Raw genomic sequence first — 17,140 nt, 5'->3', positions numbered from 1 at the left:
GTTATTACCGAGCAGTAAGAGACCAAGTCCCTGGTGCACTCCTAGGGGTTTCCCACCCACCTGAGAGAGAGAACAAAGCCCACTCGCTTTCAGAGCAGATCAGATAAGGTCACATTCACTCTAGAGTTCTTACGTGCTTTCAGTAGCTGGGATTGTCTTGGGAACTGAGAACATTAGGCCCCGGCCCCAGAGCATGTCTGGTCTAATTAGCCCGAATCAATCACATGGGTGTGCAGTTGGTACAGCTCTGATGGCAGTGTCCTCAGGTGCCCCAGTCACATGCCTGTTCTTCTCCCTTTGGAGTGGCCTGAGTCATCTTGTGTGACTGCCGGTGTTCATTATTGTCACCATCACAACAAGATACCCATCATGTCCTTACTATGTGGAGGGCTCTGTGTTAGGAGCTGTGATGGTTAAGATTGTGTGTCACCTTGGCTGGGCTATGATTCTCAGTAGTTTGGCAGTTATGTAATGATGTAATTTGGCAGTTACGTGATGATGCAGTCATCCTCCATGATGTGATCTGATGTGATCAGCCAATCAGTTGTAAGGGAAGTTTCCTCTGGGGTGTGGCCTGAGTCAATATATATATGGACGTTCTGGCAAAGCTCGCTTGCTTGCTCTGGATCCTGCATCTGGCTCATCATCATCTAACTTCCGGTTCTTGGGACTTGAGCCAGTGGCCTGCAGTCTGACTTGCCGATCTTGGGTTCTTCAGCCCCTGCAGCTATGTGAGTCAGGAGAAGCCTCCAGCCTGATGCCTGCCCCACGGACTTGGGACTTGCCAACCTCTACAACCGCATGAGCAATTTCCTTGAGATAAGTCTCTCTCTCTCTCTCTCTCTCTATATATATATATATATATATATATGTATGTATGCTTCACTAGTTTTGCTTCCCTAGAGAACCCAGCCTAAGACAGGGGCTCATGAGCAAATGGCCAGCATATGTTCACAGAATGGCAGGAGCACTTGATGTGGAGTCATATCTATTTTTCATACCAGATTTGGGGGGCAGGTGTCCCCAGGACCTGGCTCTTTAGTTCTTTAGCATAGATAATGTAGCAGCAGTGCAGGAACCAGGCAATTTCCAAACTCCTGTTGTATCCAGATCCTTCGTTTAAGCCAAGAGGCTGGGGAAACCACAGATGCAAGTCAGAAAGGCCCTGTACAATGTATTACTGTAGAACTGTTCCCAGGTATCAAGGAGCTGGATCCAGCCAAAATTCATCTGTACCAATCAATGACCAAAGGAACATATCCACAATATGTCATGTCATTCATTCATTCTCTCACTCATTTCTCCTTCCAGTGGGCATTTACCACACACCCACTATGTGTTCAGTTCTATGCTCAATGTTAGGAATGCAAAGAGGAGCAAGACATAGCCCCATCGGAGACAGACAAGTAAACACTTTGTTACCATACCATGAAATAAACATTATATTCCATTCATTTAACAAATATTTCTTGAACACCTATGTGCCAGGCACTGTTCTAGGCACGGGGGATACAACCATGAATGAAGTAGATAGAAATCCCTGCCCTAATGGAGCTGACAGAAACAGACTACTTTAGAAGTCCAGAGACAAGGAGCCCTGGTGGCACAATGGTTAAGCACTCAGTTGCTAGCTGAAAGGTTGGCAGTTGGAACCCACCCAGTGACTCTGCGGAAGACAGACTTAGCCTGGAAAATCCTATGGGGCAGCTCTACTCTGTCACATGGGGTTGCTATGAGTCAGAATCGATTCACCAGCACCTAACAGTAACAAATTGGTACTGTATTTTTTGCAAACAGCACTCCCACATAAGGTGAACACACATATAATGTGTGGAACTGATGAAATTATGGAAAAAAATTCTGGCATAGTGCACCCATGCATATACCGCACGTATCTCATGACATTTCCAGAAGTGAATTTTGTCCTCATTCACCCTCGTTCAAAAGTCTGAAAATGTTACTTTTGATCATATTCATATATTTAGGTATAAGCCATAGTCAAGAAGTCATGGATCGAGTTTGGTAGTACGCTAGTAATCAGAAAATAAACAATTGGAACTGTGTGTTTGTTTTTGTTAATTTAAGTTGATAATTACGTCCCCGTAACTTTTGAGTCATCAGTCGGAACCTTGAAGCTACTGAAGCCTGTCCATAAATCCCGTACTATCAATTGGAAGCGTAAACAAAGCGAAGCCTGCACTGGCATAAATGGCACCGAATAGCTATCGATAGGAATCTCGATTCAATCTGCGTTGACATAATGATCACAGTCGTCTTCTGACTATGGCTTTTAACTGGAGGAGTAAAAAAAGCAAAACTGGTCCACCATTGCTCTTGGCTCAACAGTTGAATGCGAAAATCTTACTAGATCAGCTTAAGTGAAACCATTAAGCTACGTTACATCTGCTTACTTCATAGTCTAATTATGTCTTATTAGCGCCAGCGTCTTTGATCAATGATCACAATTCACCTTAGTCATATGCTTTCCAGCATTATATAAAAACCAGCCAGTTATCGATTATATTGTGCACATCTTTTCAGTTTATAAATCTAAATCTTAGAACCCTTTAGGATCATGGCAGGAATTAAACACAAGTCCCACACCACCGACTTCAAACTGAAAGTCGTTGCTAGGGCGGAAGAAACAAGCAACAGAGCGGCAGCGAGAGACGTCAAGGCTGGAGAGTTGTCCATTCGCGAATGGAGAAAGGAGAAAAAGGAGCTGGAGAAAATGAATCCATGAAAACATGCACATTGTGGGCCCAAAGCAAAATGGCTTCAGTTGGAGAATGACTTGAAAGAGTGGATTATTTCTTGAAGGGAACAAAATCAAGCTGTCTCTACTGTCGCAATTTAGATCAAAGGGAAGCTTCTGGCAAATGAAAGAGGAATACCAGATTTCAAGGTGGCTTTTATGTGGATTTCTAAATTCATGAAAAGGAATAGCCTTTCCGTGAGAATGAGAACCATTGAGGATGATAATGAATGAATAAACTAAAACGGCCTATTTTAAGATGAAAACACAATTTCTTCTGATGACTTTTATTTATTGATTATCAAAGACTGATTATCAAAAATTATATTTCAGTTTAAGATTTATGAAGCAATAAAATATAAACATCTTGTTCTTGTCGTTTGAGGCCTAGGATCATTTCTTACTAACTTCTAGCTCTTCGTGCATTCATACTCTGGTTTCAACATGGCGTCCCATTTCCATCACCAGCCCATTCAGTTCACCATTGGTTGCACTTGGCTTAGGAAAATACCTATCTTAAATGAAATTTCTATGAGATCAGTTTTATCCCGGTAACATTAAATCCACTGGACAGAAAAAAATTGAAATGGAAGTCAGCAACATGTAAAAATTATTGGTATAGCATGCTTATGAAAATAATGTGTGGGGTCGTGCAGTTTGCTAAAAAAAAAAGTATAATGTGCATTATTTGTGTAAAAATATGGTAGTCATTTGGAAAAAAAAATACACATAAATTGAAAGAAGTCTAGAGGTGAGAGCAACAAGTCTGGGAAGGCCCACAGAGGAGGTGTGGTCTGAGCGGGGGATTGAACTCTGAGTAGAATATGCCCTTGCACAAAGGCAGGGAAGGACATGCCGGGGAGAGCAAGAGTACAACAAAGCCTGAAAATCGGAAAGTGAACGGCATGTTCAGAGAATAGCAAGTGGCTTGGTCTGGGATTGCAGATTATGTGTGGGTGGAGTAGCTGAAGATGAGGTGTACCTTACTGTCTCTCGAATAAGGGGCCCAAAGCCCAGCTTTCATAGTTTAATATTATTCATGACCCAAAGTAAATAGTTGGACAGGGTGACCTTGACATTCTCTTTGAAACCTTCTTTCAAGTCAGATAGCTCAGAGCAAGTTGCCTCACTTCTTTAAGCTTCAGTTTTATCAGCTGTAAAATGGAGATGATAATACCACCTATCTCTCAGGTCTGTTGAGAGGATCAAGAGCGTTAATCCATTCAAAGTGCTTAGCACAACGTCTGGCATAGAAGAGGTCAACATAATTAGCTATGGTCCTGATCCCGTAATTTTAGTGAAATCACTGGTTGTATCGATTGCTTAATTTAATCAGCAGAAGCTGGATTAATTTAATTCAATCTGTCCTGCTCTAGAAATTCCACAAAAGACCACAGCCCCTAGTAGAAGACTTAAGAAATGATACTGTAACTCAAACAAGAATTGATTTTCAGTTTTCCTGGTGGAGAAACTGAAGCACTAACCAGTGATGTGATGTGATGTGATCCAAGACAGACAGAAGCGTGGAGCTGCAGTGGCTTACCATTTCAGTGGCCATACTCGCAGCTTTCTACCCTAATGGGCAGACAACATGCTTTTACTCAGAAGCCCAAGCACCTTTACCCCCTGTCCTTCGCTTCTAGGGTAAACTGACCACAAGGCTCAATTTTTATAATAAAGGGACTCTTGGAACCTGTACTTAATCACAGAAGTGAAAGTAGATTTTTTTAAAGGTCTCAGTAGTACTTTGTCTCTTTCCAGCAGCTTCTTTCCCTAGGGAGGGAAGTCACAGAGTTGGGTAACCAGGCTGGGATGGGACCTCATGGATTCCTTGAAATACTACAAGAGCCAAGGGAGCTGTGACGGGAACCCTGGCAGTCACACAGTGTCCCCAGGGCCAGCAGAGCAGCTGAGTCTGGGTGTGAGGTGGGCCGGATTTATTTTTGGCCTTTGTCCCTTTTCATAATTGGTGTTGTAAATTAAGTGCTCTGAGTAACAGCTCAGGATTATCACTATAATCACATGTTCCTATTCAGTCCATTCCCAAAGTGTCCTTTTCTTTCTTTATACCCTTTCCTTCCCTCTGTGGGTTGTTTGTGTGTTTCTTTCACTTTCCGTAGTGCGTGTGGCATTTTCGTGAGAGGGGTTTAGAAAATCCGAAGTTCAGGGATAAATCCATTACACCAGTCTTCCATGAATGAAATGAAAAGAATTTAAAACATTGCAATAAAATAATAAATCATAATGATAGCTATTAACCCCTGTAGCCTTCACACTATTCCTACCTAGTTATTCCCATATTCCAGATGGGGAAACTGAGATACAAAGCAGTTAGGTAAAAGCTGAAGAGTTCTCAAGTGAGAAAGTTTGGCCTTTGAAAATGAGACTTCTAGTCGCAAAGAGTCTCATGAGTGAACGGGGAGATGCGAAGCCGTGTGCTAGGGTTCAGCCTCAGGTATAAGGAAGTCCCCGACCTCTGCCATGCCTCTGGCTTGCCCTGAAGGGCTGGCCCCAAACCCCTTCATCTACTCCAGCTCCACAAGCAGGAGCGGAGCCAGGCTTTGTGGGGGCATCAGCTTATTTCATTTGGGGGTCCTCTTCTTAAAAGATTACAAAAATATTTTACTTTCGATATTTTTGCAAAACCATATGACCAAGTGAAGATTTTGATACAGGGCCCCTCCCCGGGCTTGGCAGGGGTCCACGCAGGGGGTGGCTGTGAAGCATCATTAGCTTCACAGCAGATCTGCCTCCGCCCATGCTATGGCTCTGCTCCCTGCCGAGCAGGGCATTTATTGGAAGCTCATTTAGACGGAAGTTTTCCTTTGCACTCCCAACTATTTCTTCTCAAACTGAGCAAAGGAAGTTGGTCAGTCAACAGCTATTTAGCAGAGACTTTGCCACAGCCATCTCCATTCTGGGAATGAAAGCAGTAGGGAAATGTCATGTGACCAGGCTCGCATGTTCTCTTAAATCTCCAGTGTGAATTTCTTCCCTGCCTTACAAAAGTTGCCCCAGGAAATGAAACCCCAAGATGGATGTTCACCATCAAAAAAAGGCCACTGTCCTCTTCATTGACCATCATGGGAAAGTCACAAATTAAGACTCCTTAAACATAACTCCGTTTTGTTTCGGAACAGGGTCCAGTGCAAGCAACCATCCAATCTGTCACTTGAACACTGTATTTGTTGCTGGGATACCAGAGGCTCTTTTAAGCCTTTGGCTAAGAAGAGTACCATGCCTCTGACCTTGTTCACCTGTACATCAAGCAAATAATGAGTGAAATGATAGGGAAGCTCCTCCGAACATTTTAAGTGGAACACGAGGCATTTTTTGAGTCCAGAAATTACAGCGTCCAATATTTGTTGCTCAAATAAATCTCAACCTGCATACCGAAGTGCACATTACACATAATAAGATAGATGTTAATTATTTTGAGGTAAATCAGATCATCTTTGACCCAAACCCCAAGCTACAATTTTGTTGTTCAGCTTTGTGGTCCCAAAATTAATGTAAATCTTTACATTTGTAATTTCACTTGCCAACGCCAACCCACCCACACAGTCTGCAAATGACTGCTCTGAGTCAGACACTATTCATTTACGACTGTGGTACATATTTAAAAATGTACTCTGGAAGGATTAAATCGTCTAATCCCAGTCCTTTCATGGATTCTGCTCTCTGTAAAAATGATGGGGCCAGAGAACATTGAAACTGGAAGGGACTTCAGAGTTTGTCTTAGCATGGATGAGGAAACTAAGGCTCTGATGTTAGAAGGGACTTAGCCCAGGTCACTCAGGAACCAAAGCTAAAACCCAAAAAGTACTAGCTTAGGTGTTTTATTTTTTTTAATTTATTGTGGTAAAATTTATCTAACAAAATATTTGCCATTTTAACCATTTTTAAGTGTACAATTCAGTGACATCAATCACATAGTCCATGTTGTGCAACCATCCCCACGATTCATTTCCAAATGTTTTTCATCTCCCGAAACAGAAACTCAGTACGCTTAAAGTAATAACTCCCTGTTTCCCCGTCCCCTCAGCCCCTGGTCTGGCCTGGCTTAGGGTTTTAATAAAGGGCCACAGTTAGAAATCCTTGCTCAGAGTCCAGAAGCTACCCTCTCCTGCCCACCTGCCTCCCGGCAGCTTCTGTGAGTTCTGGTACCCCCACAGCCTGACACTGTTCCACAAGAATCATGCCATTTTGAATCCAAGAGGTCAGAATATAATTGAGATAAAACAAATCAGCTACCATTAAAACAATATGCATTAATTGGGGGAGGGCAGATATACAAGAAACTGTTAATAATGATTATTTTTGAGGAAGAAGACTAGGGATGGAAGAGGCTAGACCGGGAGATGTTGACTTTTCATTTTCTATCTTTTCTTTACTATTTGACTTTTATTACCATATACATATACAAACGGTATTAAAAACCTTAAAAAAAAAGCCAATTAGAAATACTGTTCTCACAAACTTCAAGGGAGAAAAGCAATTTACCCCAGTAACACCGACACTTGAAAATCTACTATATAGTACAGCAGTACTTTTCAAATTTTTCTAGCAAAGTCTCCGTAACGGCAAAGGAGTGTGAATGGGTTCCCCCAGGGGCCTGGGGGCAGTGCCAGAAAAGGTCCTCAGTACATAAGAACTCTCAATGCAGTTTGTTTTAAAAAGGCATTCAAATCGTGCAATAGACTCTATAACATATCGGATCTCTTTTAATATGAAAATAATGGTTTAAACGACTTACCATCCACAAAAACTGCCCCTCTGGGAAGACACCCCTCGGTTCTTTCTCCTGAGGTCCGGAGCACCCGCAGCACACCGCCTCCAGTGACTGAGTGGTGAGGTCCCTGGAATAGGAAGTGCGGCTGTGCGTGAGCTGACCTGTATTCTGTCTCTCTCACCTGGAATCAGGCTTCACGGATCCTGTTATGCATTGAATAGTAACAAAACAACAGCATAAATTAGGGTGTTGCTAAGATTGTGTACCATCAATGTTTGCATGAGCATAATGGACATAATGAATTCTATAGCACTATCCAGCACAGCTTGGAGAGATTAAAACCACTTTGTCTTTAAATTAAATTCAAAAATCATTCAACAACAAGAATAGAAAGAACAACAAAAAAATCTCATCTATGTCAGCCACCCAATTGTAGGAGGCACCACTTCTTGCTTTCTGATCATTAATGCCTGGTCCTTGGTTTATTTTAATAGCTGCCAGCTCAGTGAGTCCACATCTATTGTAATAATCATAAAGGGGGCTTGGGTCCTCTTGTATTGTGGGTTGCAGCCCTTAGTGGAAAGCCTATTGTCCCCATTTAGGAAAAAAAAATCTATATCTGAAAAAGACCTAGGCTGAAGTTTATTTTATATAAATTCTTCACAATGTAGTACATCTAGGCTGTTGCAAAAAAAAGAAAAGTGGGCTTGAATTCATCCTTAAGTAGGGCTCTACTTTGGCAAATCTACAGTCAACAAAAATGAGTGCCTGATTATGGAAGAATTTCCCACTGGAGTGCTTACTAGATGCCAGGCACCATACTAATTGCTCTACATGTTTTATCTCAACACTTAACAACACCCCCTAGGAAACAGGGCTAGCACTATTATATCCCCATTCTATGGATGAGGAAACTGAGGCTCGGGGAGATTAAGTGACTTGCCCAAGGTCATACAGCTAATTAGCAGCAGACCCTGTTGCTGTCGAGTGGATTCCGACTCATACCGACCCTGTAGGACAGAATACAATTGCCTCATAGGGTTTCCAAAGCTGTAATCTTTACGGAAGCAGACTGCCGCATCTTTCTCCCGAGGAGCGGCTGGTGGGTTCAAACCACCGACCTTTCAGTTAGCAGCCAAACTGTTCGACCACCGTGCCACCAGGGCTTCTAATAAGCAGCGAAGCCTGGATTCAAATCTAGGAACTTCGGATTCTAGAGTCCCTGAGAGCTTAACTAATAATGATCATTGTTACCATTTACGGAGGGCTTATTATGTATATGCCTATCAGGTTCTATGGTAGCTGCTTTGCAGAAATTATTTAATCCTTGCAGCAACCCTCTGAGGCAGGCATTATTATCCCCATTTTATAGAAGAGGAACATTGAGGTTTAGAGAAATTAACTTGCCCAAGGTCACACAGCACACACAGCTAGTAAATGGCAGAATCTAGATTTTCAATCCAGGCCTGACACCAGAACAGTTAACTAAACTATACGATTCAATGCTTGGCACACGAAGAAAATCTGTAGGACTAGCGATCTCCTGGGCACTGATGCATGCCACGCAGACCCAGTCTGTGAGCAGCCCTTATATATGCCGGGTGTGGGCTGTGTTCCTCAGCAGCTGAGTTTTACCTGTACACGTGCATCACCTAGCCTATCATTTTAATGTTGTGGTTTGGCAGACATGGTGCTTTACTCTTCATACAAATCTCGTGTTACAGGCGAAATCCACTGGATTTCTGCGCACTAATCAGGAGCTATAGGAATTGAAAAACATTCTCACATGAACTCCAAATTTGGATATGTTTATCCAAAATAAGATATACATCCTCCATTGACTAGGCTTATTTAGCAACATGCAGATGCTACAGTTCCGCTTTGTAGAGTTTCGAGGTCGGGCTATAATCCCACCATAATCTTCAACAGCGCTGCAATCTCAGCACTATGTAACCACAAGTGCTAATCCTTTGGGATTAAATAAATGGCTCAAGCCAGGTAAAGATGAAGGATGGCAACTGGATGAAAACTGATTAACTATTATTGTATTTCTGCACTGATAACCACAGGATTAGGAAAGGTGGGGCACAGTATTTTTTTGGAGCAAGCTCATTCAACTATGACAATCCAAAGGCAATAGGCCAATGCTTTTTGGAGGCACTGGGCCTGAATTTCAGTTTGCTAACGTATTGGCAGTGTTCACAGGTCACACCACCAAGTTATTCTTTGATAAATGGCTGAAGATTGGTTTTAAAAGAAAGTTCTTCACTCTAGAAGCTCAGACCCATAGTTGTAGCATTTATGTACAAATAAACTGCAAGCAAGCAAAAACTGCATTTCAGATTTTTTATTTCTTCAAACTTTTTATTTATCAGGAGTGACTGAAATAAAAAATACAATTGAGTCCCATCATCATCATCATGGAAATGGCTCTAAAAGAAAACTGGTCAGATGAATATTATTGCTTCCCATTTTCAACCAGCAGATAGTTGCCATTGATACAGACAGCCAACACTGTCAAGAACGTTCAAGATATGTTATATAATACAACATGCCTGTTCCCAGGGGTAAACAAACTAGGAAATAACTTATGTGAACTTCTTGATTTCATCATACAAGACAAGCACAAAAGCACCACCCATGCCTCTGAGCACATTGGACCATGCACCCTTGAAGAAAGCTCTGCCACCTTCATCACGAGCAATCTTCCTCCAGCAGTCAATTGTGCCTGTGTACATGATATCAGCTGCAAAGAATAAACACACGGAGTTGGTGACTGAGGGCAGATGAAAGGCCGAAAATTCAGTAGGGCTAGAATGGAGCCCTGCCTCTCTAATAGCTAGTGTCCATTTTCGTAAACCCAACATTTATACATTCGAGTGGGCAATCCTGAAATATTAATGCTGTGACTAGAGAACAGGGATATGTAGACTACACCCATTGGTCTTAACCTCTAATACCATTTAAGCACTCTCATTCATAGTCACCTAATGGGCACTTAAAGGCAGCTGTGACACAGAAGCTATCAGTCCCATCCCAGGATCTGAAGACTGCCATTTTTAAAGTCAGGCACTGCTAGTTTGTGGCCACAGCTTGTCCCATGGCCACGTTTCTGACTCTCTCTCGCTCAAGTGGAACTTACTTCCTTTGCGCCCCGACTGCATCATCATACGGCGACGAACAGTGTCAAATGGGTAGGAAGTCAACCCAGCCACGGACGTGACAGTCTGAGCGATCAGCCAGCTGATGAAGATGTGAGTATTCTTGGGATCTGGAAGCATTCCTGAGAACAGGAAAGGAGACACTTTTACCAAAAAAACAGAGTTCTACTGAGTTTTGGTCTTCCACAGCCCCCAAACATTTCCTCATCTGTACATGAGGGTAGTACTGATGACCCTGGCTTTCTTCAGCAATTAAAAAAAAATTATCTGGAAAATTAGGTTGACATAACGATCTTTTTCAAATGGTATCATGAGAATACAGCTTCGAAATACATAGCAAACTTACCCTTTGCAGTGTCATAGACACCGAAGTAGGTAGCTCGGTAGATGATAATACCCTGCACAGACACATTAAAACCCTGGTACAGGCCCTTAATCCCATCAGATTTGTAGATCTTAAGCAGGCAGTCACCGAGGCCTCTGAATTCCCTTTCGGCAGCAGCTTTACCCACGTCAGCTGCTAGACGGGTACGGGCAAAATCAAGAGGGTATACAAAGCACAAGGATGTGGCCCCAGCGGCACCACCTGATGCCAGATTCCCTGCAAAGTAGCGCCAAAACTGGGTCCTCTTGTCCACACCACCCAGGAAGATCTCCTTGTATTTATCTTTGAAGGCAAAGTTGAGAGCCTGGGTGGGGAAGTATCGGATGACATTGACCAGGTTACCACGCCAGAAGGACAGGACTCCCTGTTCCTTGGGGATACGGACCACACAGTCAATAATGCCCTTGTACTGCTTTTCTGCAGTGATCTGCTTGCTGGCATGCTGCACCTGAGGGAGAACAAGGGGGCCAAGAGGAACAGTTATAACCATGTAGAAGGGGAAAGGGAAGTGAGGGATATCATCTCAGTCAATGTCCTTTCAGGTTAGCCACTCCCCGCCACAAGTCTAGTCTTGGATATCAACCAGGTTGGACCCTCCTAACCCCTGAAGCTGTCTCAGGTGGAAGAGGTGACCTGCACCCTTACAGGCATTAAGCCTACACCGCTTTGGTTGGGAGGAGGCACCCTCAAGACTGTGACCTTTAGACCTGGGAGAATGGTCATTACCTCAGACCCAGGTTCACAGGCAATGAGTCCAAGGTAGGGCACGGTCACCTTGATGACCTACACCTCAGGTCTCCTACTCTGCCTCCCTCCCGCTCCGCCCCACTCCTCTCCTAGAGGTGACCGTGCCACTACCCCGCCTCTCCCCAGGGAGCGCCCTCTACAGCCGGAGCGGGAGAGCGCCCAGGCGCAGAACGGCAGGCCGGGAGGCGGCGGCTGCGCGGGGGCGGACGTAGAAGCACACGCGCTTCCCGGCGCCGGCTTCCGGCCCGGCCCGGCGAGGTTTGCGCGCGTCCCGCGGTGGATGGCCTGGGACCGGCCGGCTTGCCTTCCCCGGGCTGTTATCTCCTTGCCGCAACCCTGAGGTCCTCCGTAAGGCCCGGGGCTCCTCTTTCTCGCGCCTGCATTCAGACTTCGCCTTTGACCCCAAAGCCCGGGAAGACACTCGCTCACGGTTTGCCGCATCCGGGATGCCGAGCGTCTGGCCTTCCTCGCCTCCCTCCGTTCCCAACCCCTTCCTAGACACCCAAACTTCAGGTCCTTCGAGTTTGCCTTTTGGTCCGACTCTACCGCCACCCCCACCCTCATCCTGCCACTTCCCTGGACATGTTTTAGAGTTGCCTCCCCTCCGCCCGAGGACCCCTGCTTTGTGTGCGACCCCTCCCCCACTTCCTGGTTGGGCTTGCGACCCCAGAATGTACCTGCAGCAGCAGCTTAACCCGTTCGATGGGCGCTACCGCGGTCTTGGAGATGGCCGCGGCCACTCCACCTGCCAGGAAGTCCTTCGCGAAGGACAGAGCGGCATCTGTCATGTTGAAAAAGAAGGAGGCGGGCGACAGCAATAATCGGACAAAAACCGGCTTTGACTCCGGGGCTCTGGGGTGGAGCGGAGCAAATGGCCGATTTATATACCGGGAGCCGGCGCCAAGGCGGCTGGCGTTGGGGGCGGGCCCCGGGCGGGCGCTGATCCGCGGCGCGCGGGGCGGCAGCACTGCTGATTGGCTCAGCGCGCGGAGGGAGGAACCTCTGTGACCCGCGCCGCCCTGGCCGGCCGCAGTACCTGATCTGGCAGGAGGAAGGGGGCGGCCCCAGGGAATACCCAGGACTTGGGCGCTGAAGCTTGGGATGGGGGGGGGGCCCTCCAAGTGGGGAAAAAGGGTGAGATCACGGTGTGCCTGGACAAAAACCCCTGGAGCAAGGCCAAGATTAGGGTGAAGCGAGTGAGGGACACATACATTGCCTCGGGCACATACTTACGAGGGCGCCAAAAAAACTCAGTAATCGAAACAAATAGTATCTTAACACAATATTTTTAACAAATGCAGTAAGCAATCTACAGCCTATGGGCCAATTGTCTGCTTTTTTAAAATAAAGTTTAATTGGAGGCAAGTGAGGCAGGGACATGCAAGTGCAGGGTCAGATCCTGTCTTTATTTGAAATTTTGATAATATGTTCATCATGGATTTTTTGCATTCATTTATTAATTGGGGTATCTAGGTAACAAAACATTTGCCATTTCAGCGCTCTTCACATGTACAATTCAACGATATTAAATATGTTCATCATGTTGTTTCAACCATCACCCTTAACCATTCCCGAATGTTTTGCATTAATTTTGATTCTTTAAAAATAGTGCATTAAAATTTATTTATCTTGATTACTGAGTTGTTTTGGCACTCCCCCCCCCTGAAATTTTGTGCCTCACTCTCCTCACCTTATTCCTGGCTGTGCCATGGAGCTTCACCAGTGAAGCCAGAGGAGATTGGGGAAACGGGTCACAGCAGAGTGGAAACACTGTCAGCTTGTGCCAGACCCCAGTTTGCAAATACAGTTTAACACAGACCTTGCCAGAAATTGGCTCAGGAGAGCCCAAAGCCTGGCAGAGGCATAACTAAGGTATGGCAGGTAGGGCGTGCGCCCTGGGCGCTGCTTGAGGAGGAGCGCTAATGAGCAGTTTCTAATTGACCATCATAGTTTCCATTGCCAGCTGTGAGGGATCATTCAGCAATTTAAAACTAATTGCCATGGGCGCTATTTTTCTGCAGATGGGCCCCTGCCCAACCGACTGGGTTGAGGGTGGGGAAATGATTTTAGCTAGAAGCCAAATACTGAGGTTGTACCCAAAGGGTTAAGAGGCCGTGTGAGCTAGGTTGGCACTTGGCTCCCTGGACCAGGTAGATTTCTGAACTCCAGAAACGTTTAGAGGAATCAATAAAATTAGATTGACAGCCATTGTGTCCATCAGTAGGTGTCTACCGAACCCAATTAGTGCCTGCACTTACCACACATGCCCTTAAAAACCTATTGGTTGGCTTGATGCTCTCTCTGAGGTTCAGAGCTTGAGCAGATAGTGTAATCACAAATCCTATGACTAAACAAATCACAACAGTACTTACAAAAATATGGATGGCTGCCGAAAACTACAACTGCAGCTAAACCATAGATGCCCACGCTTCTGGAATCTCAAAGATAAAATGCCACAGGCCCTTGCACGCTGAAGACATAATGGGCATATCCCTCATTTTTCTTTCCTGCCCTCTCCCACCTCCTCCAGACCTGCCTGCTAAACGGCCCAGTTGTTATTAGGTGCTGTTGAGTCTATTTTTCATTCATAGCTACCCCATGTGACAGAATAGAACTGCCCCATAGAGTTTTCTAGGCTGTAATCTTTACGGCAGCAGATCGCCAAATCTTTTCTCCTGCAGAGCCGCTGGGTGGGTTGGAACTTCCAGTTTTTAGGTTAGCAGCTGAGTGCTTGCAACACAGTTTCAGAGAATGGTAAAGTATATTCTCTGAACATTACAGTCACTCCTCTACCTCTACTGGTAAGAGAAGCAACTGCTACAGTGAAATTCTATAATTTATTTGGGGGGAAGTGGTTTTTCCAACCCATTTCAAAATAAAATGCAAAATCTTTCTTGTCTGAATTCTTGACATTCCGATTAACGCATTTTTTTCAAATGTTAATTGCTCCTTGATACACCTTGCCACATCTGCTGCTCCCTTTGAGCATGACCCCATTGTCAATGAGTTGATTCCAACTCATAGCAACCCTATGGACAGAGTAGAACTGCCCCATAAGGTTTCCAAGGCTGTAACCTTTATGGAAGCAGACTGCCACATCGTTCTCCTGTGGAGCAGCTGGTGGGTTCTAATGGCTGATCTTTCAGTTAGCAGCCGAGTGCTTAACCACTGAGCTACCACGGCTCCTTTTGAGTGTGAAACTCCCACTATATTCTCTTCCAGAACTCTTTTACCGTTTTAAGCATTCCACATTTACTGTTCTGTCAGATTTCTTTCTCTCCACAAAGAGATGATCAAATTAGAATTTGTCCTTTCTTTGGTGTAGGATCAAGGGTAGTTTTATTGAAAATGAAATACAAGATGGGTCATTTAAAAGCAACTTCATGCCCTGGCTTGGTATTCTGCTAAATCCACTGTGAGCTAGAGCTCTCCTGGTTGCCTATTACCATGTACACTTCAAGAAGTCAGACATTCCCAAAGTCAACGTCTTTTGATGTATATATTTTCATCACACACACACACACACACACACACACAAATGTGTCGAGGCCATGAAAGACAAAAAAAAAAGATGGAAAAACTGTCACATATTTAAGGTGACATGATCACAAAAGGCAATGTGTGATCCTGGATTAGATCCTGGATCCAAAAAAAGAACATCGGTGAAAGAATTGGCAACATATGAAGATTTGTAGATTAGTTAATAATATTGTACCGATACTATTCTTGGTTACTGTGGTTATGTAAGATGTTAACATCTGAAGAAGCTGAGTGAAAAGATGTGGAAATTCTTTATATTATTTTTTGATAAGTCTGAAAGTTAAAAAAAATTTTATTCACCTTAAACACAGTAAAATACTTAAAAAAAAATTTTAAGTAAAAAAATGAAAGAAAAGGAGCCAGGAACAAGAGCCCATGAAAATAGAGAAAAATATTAATATTGATAGTGATGATGATGGTGATAATGAGATATATGGTTGACCAACTCATTCAAAACAAATTCCTCCAGTGAGGCATAGTGGGGGCTCTGTGTTAGTAACTATTGTGTTTCTGGAAGCTATGTAGAATGCAAGTATAATAAAGAAAGAGGAACTAAAGGTAAGGCAGTGCCTAGTATTTCTCAAGAAGAAAACAAGGAAGAGTGTCAGAAATGATACTTAAGGCCTTGGATATCTATGCACCATCACCCAGAATATGGGTAATAAGGTGAATGCAAAATGTTAATACAAGGAGGAAAACACAGTTTTATGGGGATCATTCAGTCTTGGTAGGATGGAACTTCTGACTGGCATCTGGAAAAGGAAGGGTAAACCTGATTCAGAGAGGTACACTATAGGAGAGAGAGTAGTAATATATCAAGAAGGTGTAAACCTGATTCAGAGAGGTACACTATAGGAGAGGAAGAGTAGTAATATATCAAAAAGGTGTAACTAGTAATTCATTCACCAGAGGGTGGAAAGCATTCAGTAAGAATGAAAGGGAGAAATGAAAGAGACTGGGGTTGTGGAAGTATACAAGACACTGTCGAGATAGATAAAAGATATAAATAGTACTTTATAAAACTGTCACATGGGCAAGAAATGGTGATCAGAGACATAAACCATCTGAATAGCTGCTGGAAGTTTTATTATTCTAATAGCAACACATCTGATAATTCTTGACTCTCCTGCTGATAATTAAGCTCTTATAAGACTGAAGAAGCGAGGGGAGAAATTGCTAAACTGGGCTTAATCCTGACAATAAATAAAGAAGATCTGGTTATTAAGGTGAAAGTGACAAGGATCTCGGGGACAGTGACCACGCCATCTGGATTTGTTAAGCAAAAGAATGCTGAGCATGGTTAGATAGGTTAATTAAGTAGGTTTGTGTGTGTGTTTGGGGGCGGTGTTTAGACTTCAAAAGGATCAGAGAAAAGTATGATCTCCTGGCCAAACACCAAAAGAAAAAGATAGCTCAAAAGGGAGAGGGATTCCAAAAATAAAATTCAGAACTGTATAATTTGGAAACATTCCAGTGAGAAATTAAAAAGGAAGCGATAGTTAATAAACTAAAGTGTCCTTATTGATTATTCTCTGACGAGCTCAGATTTTAAAAGGATGTGTATAGACGACAGGAGGGCTAGGCTTCCAAGGGCAAAGACCAAGGAGTATCACAAACTTCTAGGAACTGAGTCATAAAGGCTAAAGTCCAGAATAAACCCAGGTTTATAAAATGGGAAGGACCACAATAAAGGTTCTAATGCTCTATTTAGTGCAAGACATTTAAAGATGAGGAGATAGAGCTTAATTTAATGGTAGCACATGTGAAAAAGAACTAAGGTCTTAGTTGACCGTGAGTTGACCATGCCAAAAATGCTAATG

General features: G+C 43.8%; 1 protein-coding gene across 1 annotated transcript; it reads right to left on the bottom strand.

Moving 5' to 3' along the window:
* Positions 1-9,819: 9,819 nt before the first annotated feature.
* Positions 9,820-12,675, bottom strand: SLC25A5 (solute carrier family 25 member 5). The gene is made up of 4 exons (XM_004379813.3): positions 12,458-12,675; positions 10,995-11,481; positions 10,630-10,770; positions 9,820-10,233 (listed from the first exon to the last, which is right to left on the bottom strand). The coding sequence occupies exons 1-4, from the start codon at positions 12,566-12,568 to the stop codon at positions 10,076-10,078; spliced, it is 897 nt and encodes a 298-aa protein (XP_004379870.1). The 5' UTR covers positions 12,569-12,675; the 3' UTR covers positions 9,820-10,075.
* Between the last annotated feature and the right edge of the window lie 4,465 nt (positions 12,676-17,140).

The sequence above is a fragment of the Trichechus manatus genome, unplaced genomic scaffold (genome assembly GCF_000243295.1).
Source record: "Trichechus manatus latirostris isolate Lorelei unplaced genomic scaffold, TriManLat1.0 scaffold00068, whole genome shotgun sequence".
Taxonomy (NCBI): Eukaryota; Metazoa; Chordata; class Mammalia; order Sirenia; family Trichechidae; genus Trichechus; species Trichechus manatus.
Note: the sequence above shows the minus strand (reverse complement) of the source record. Positions and strands in the feature narration are given on the sequence as shown.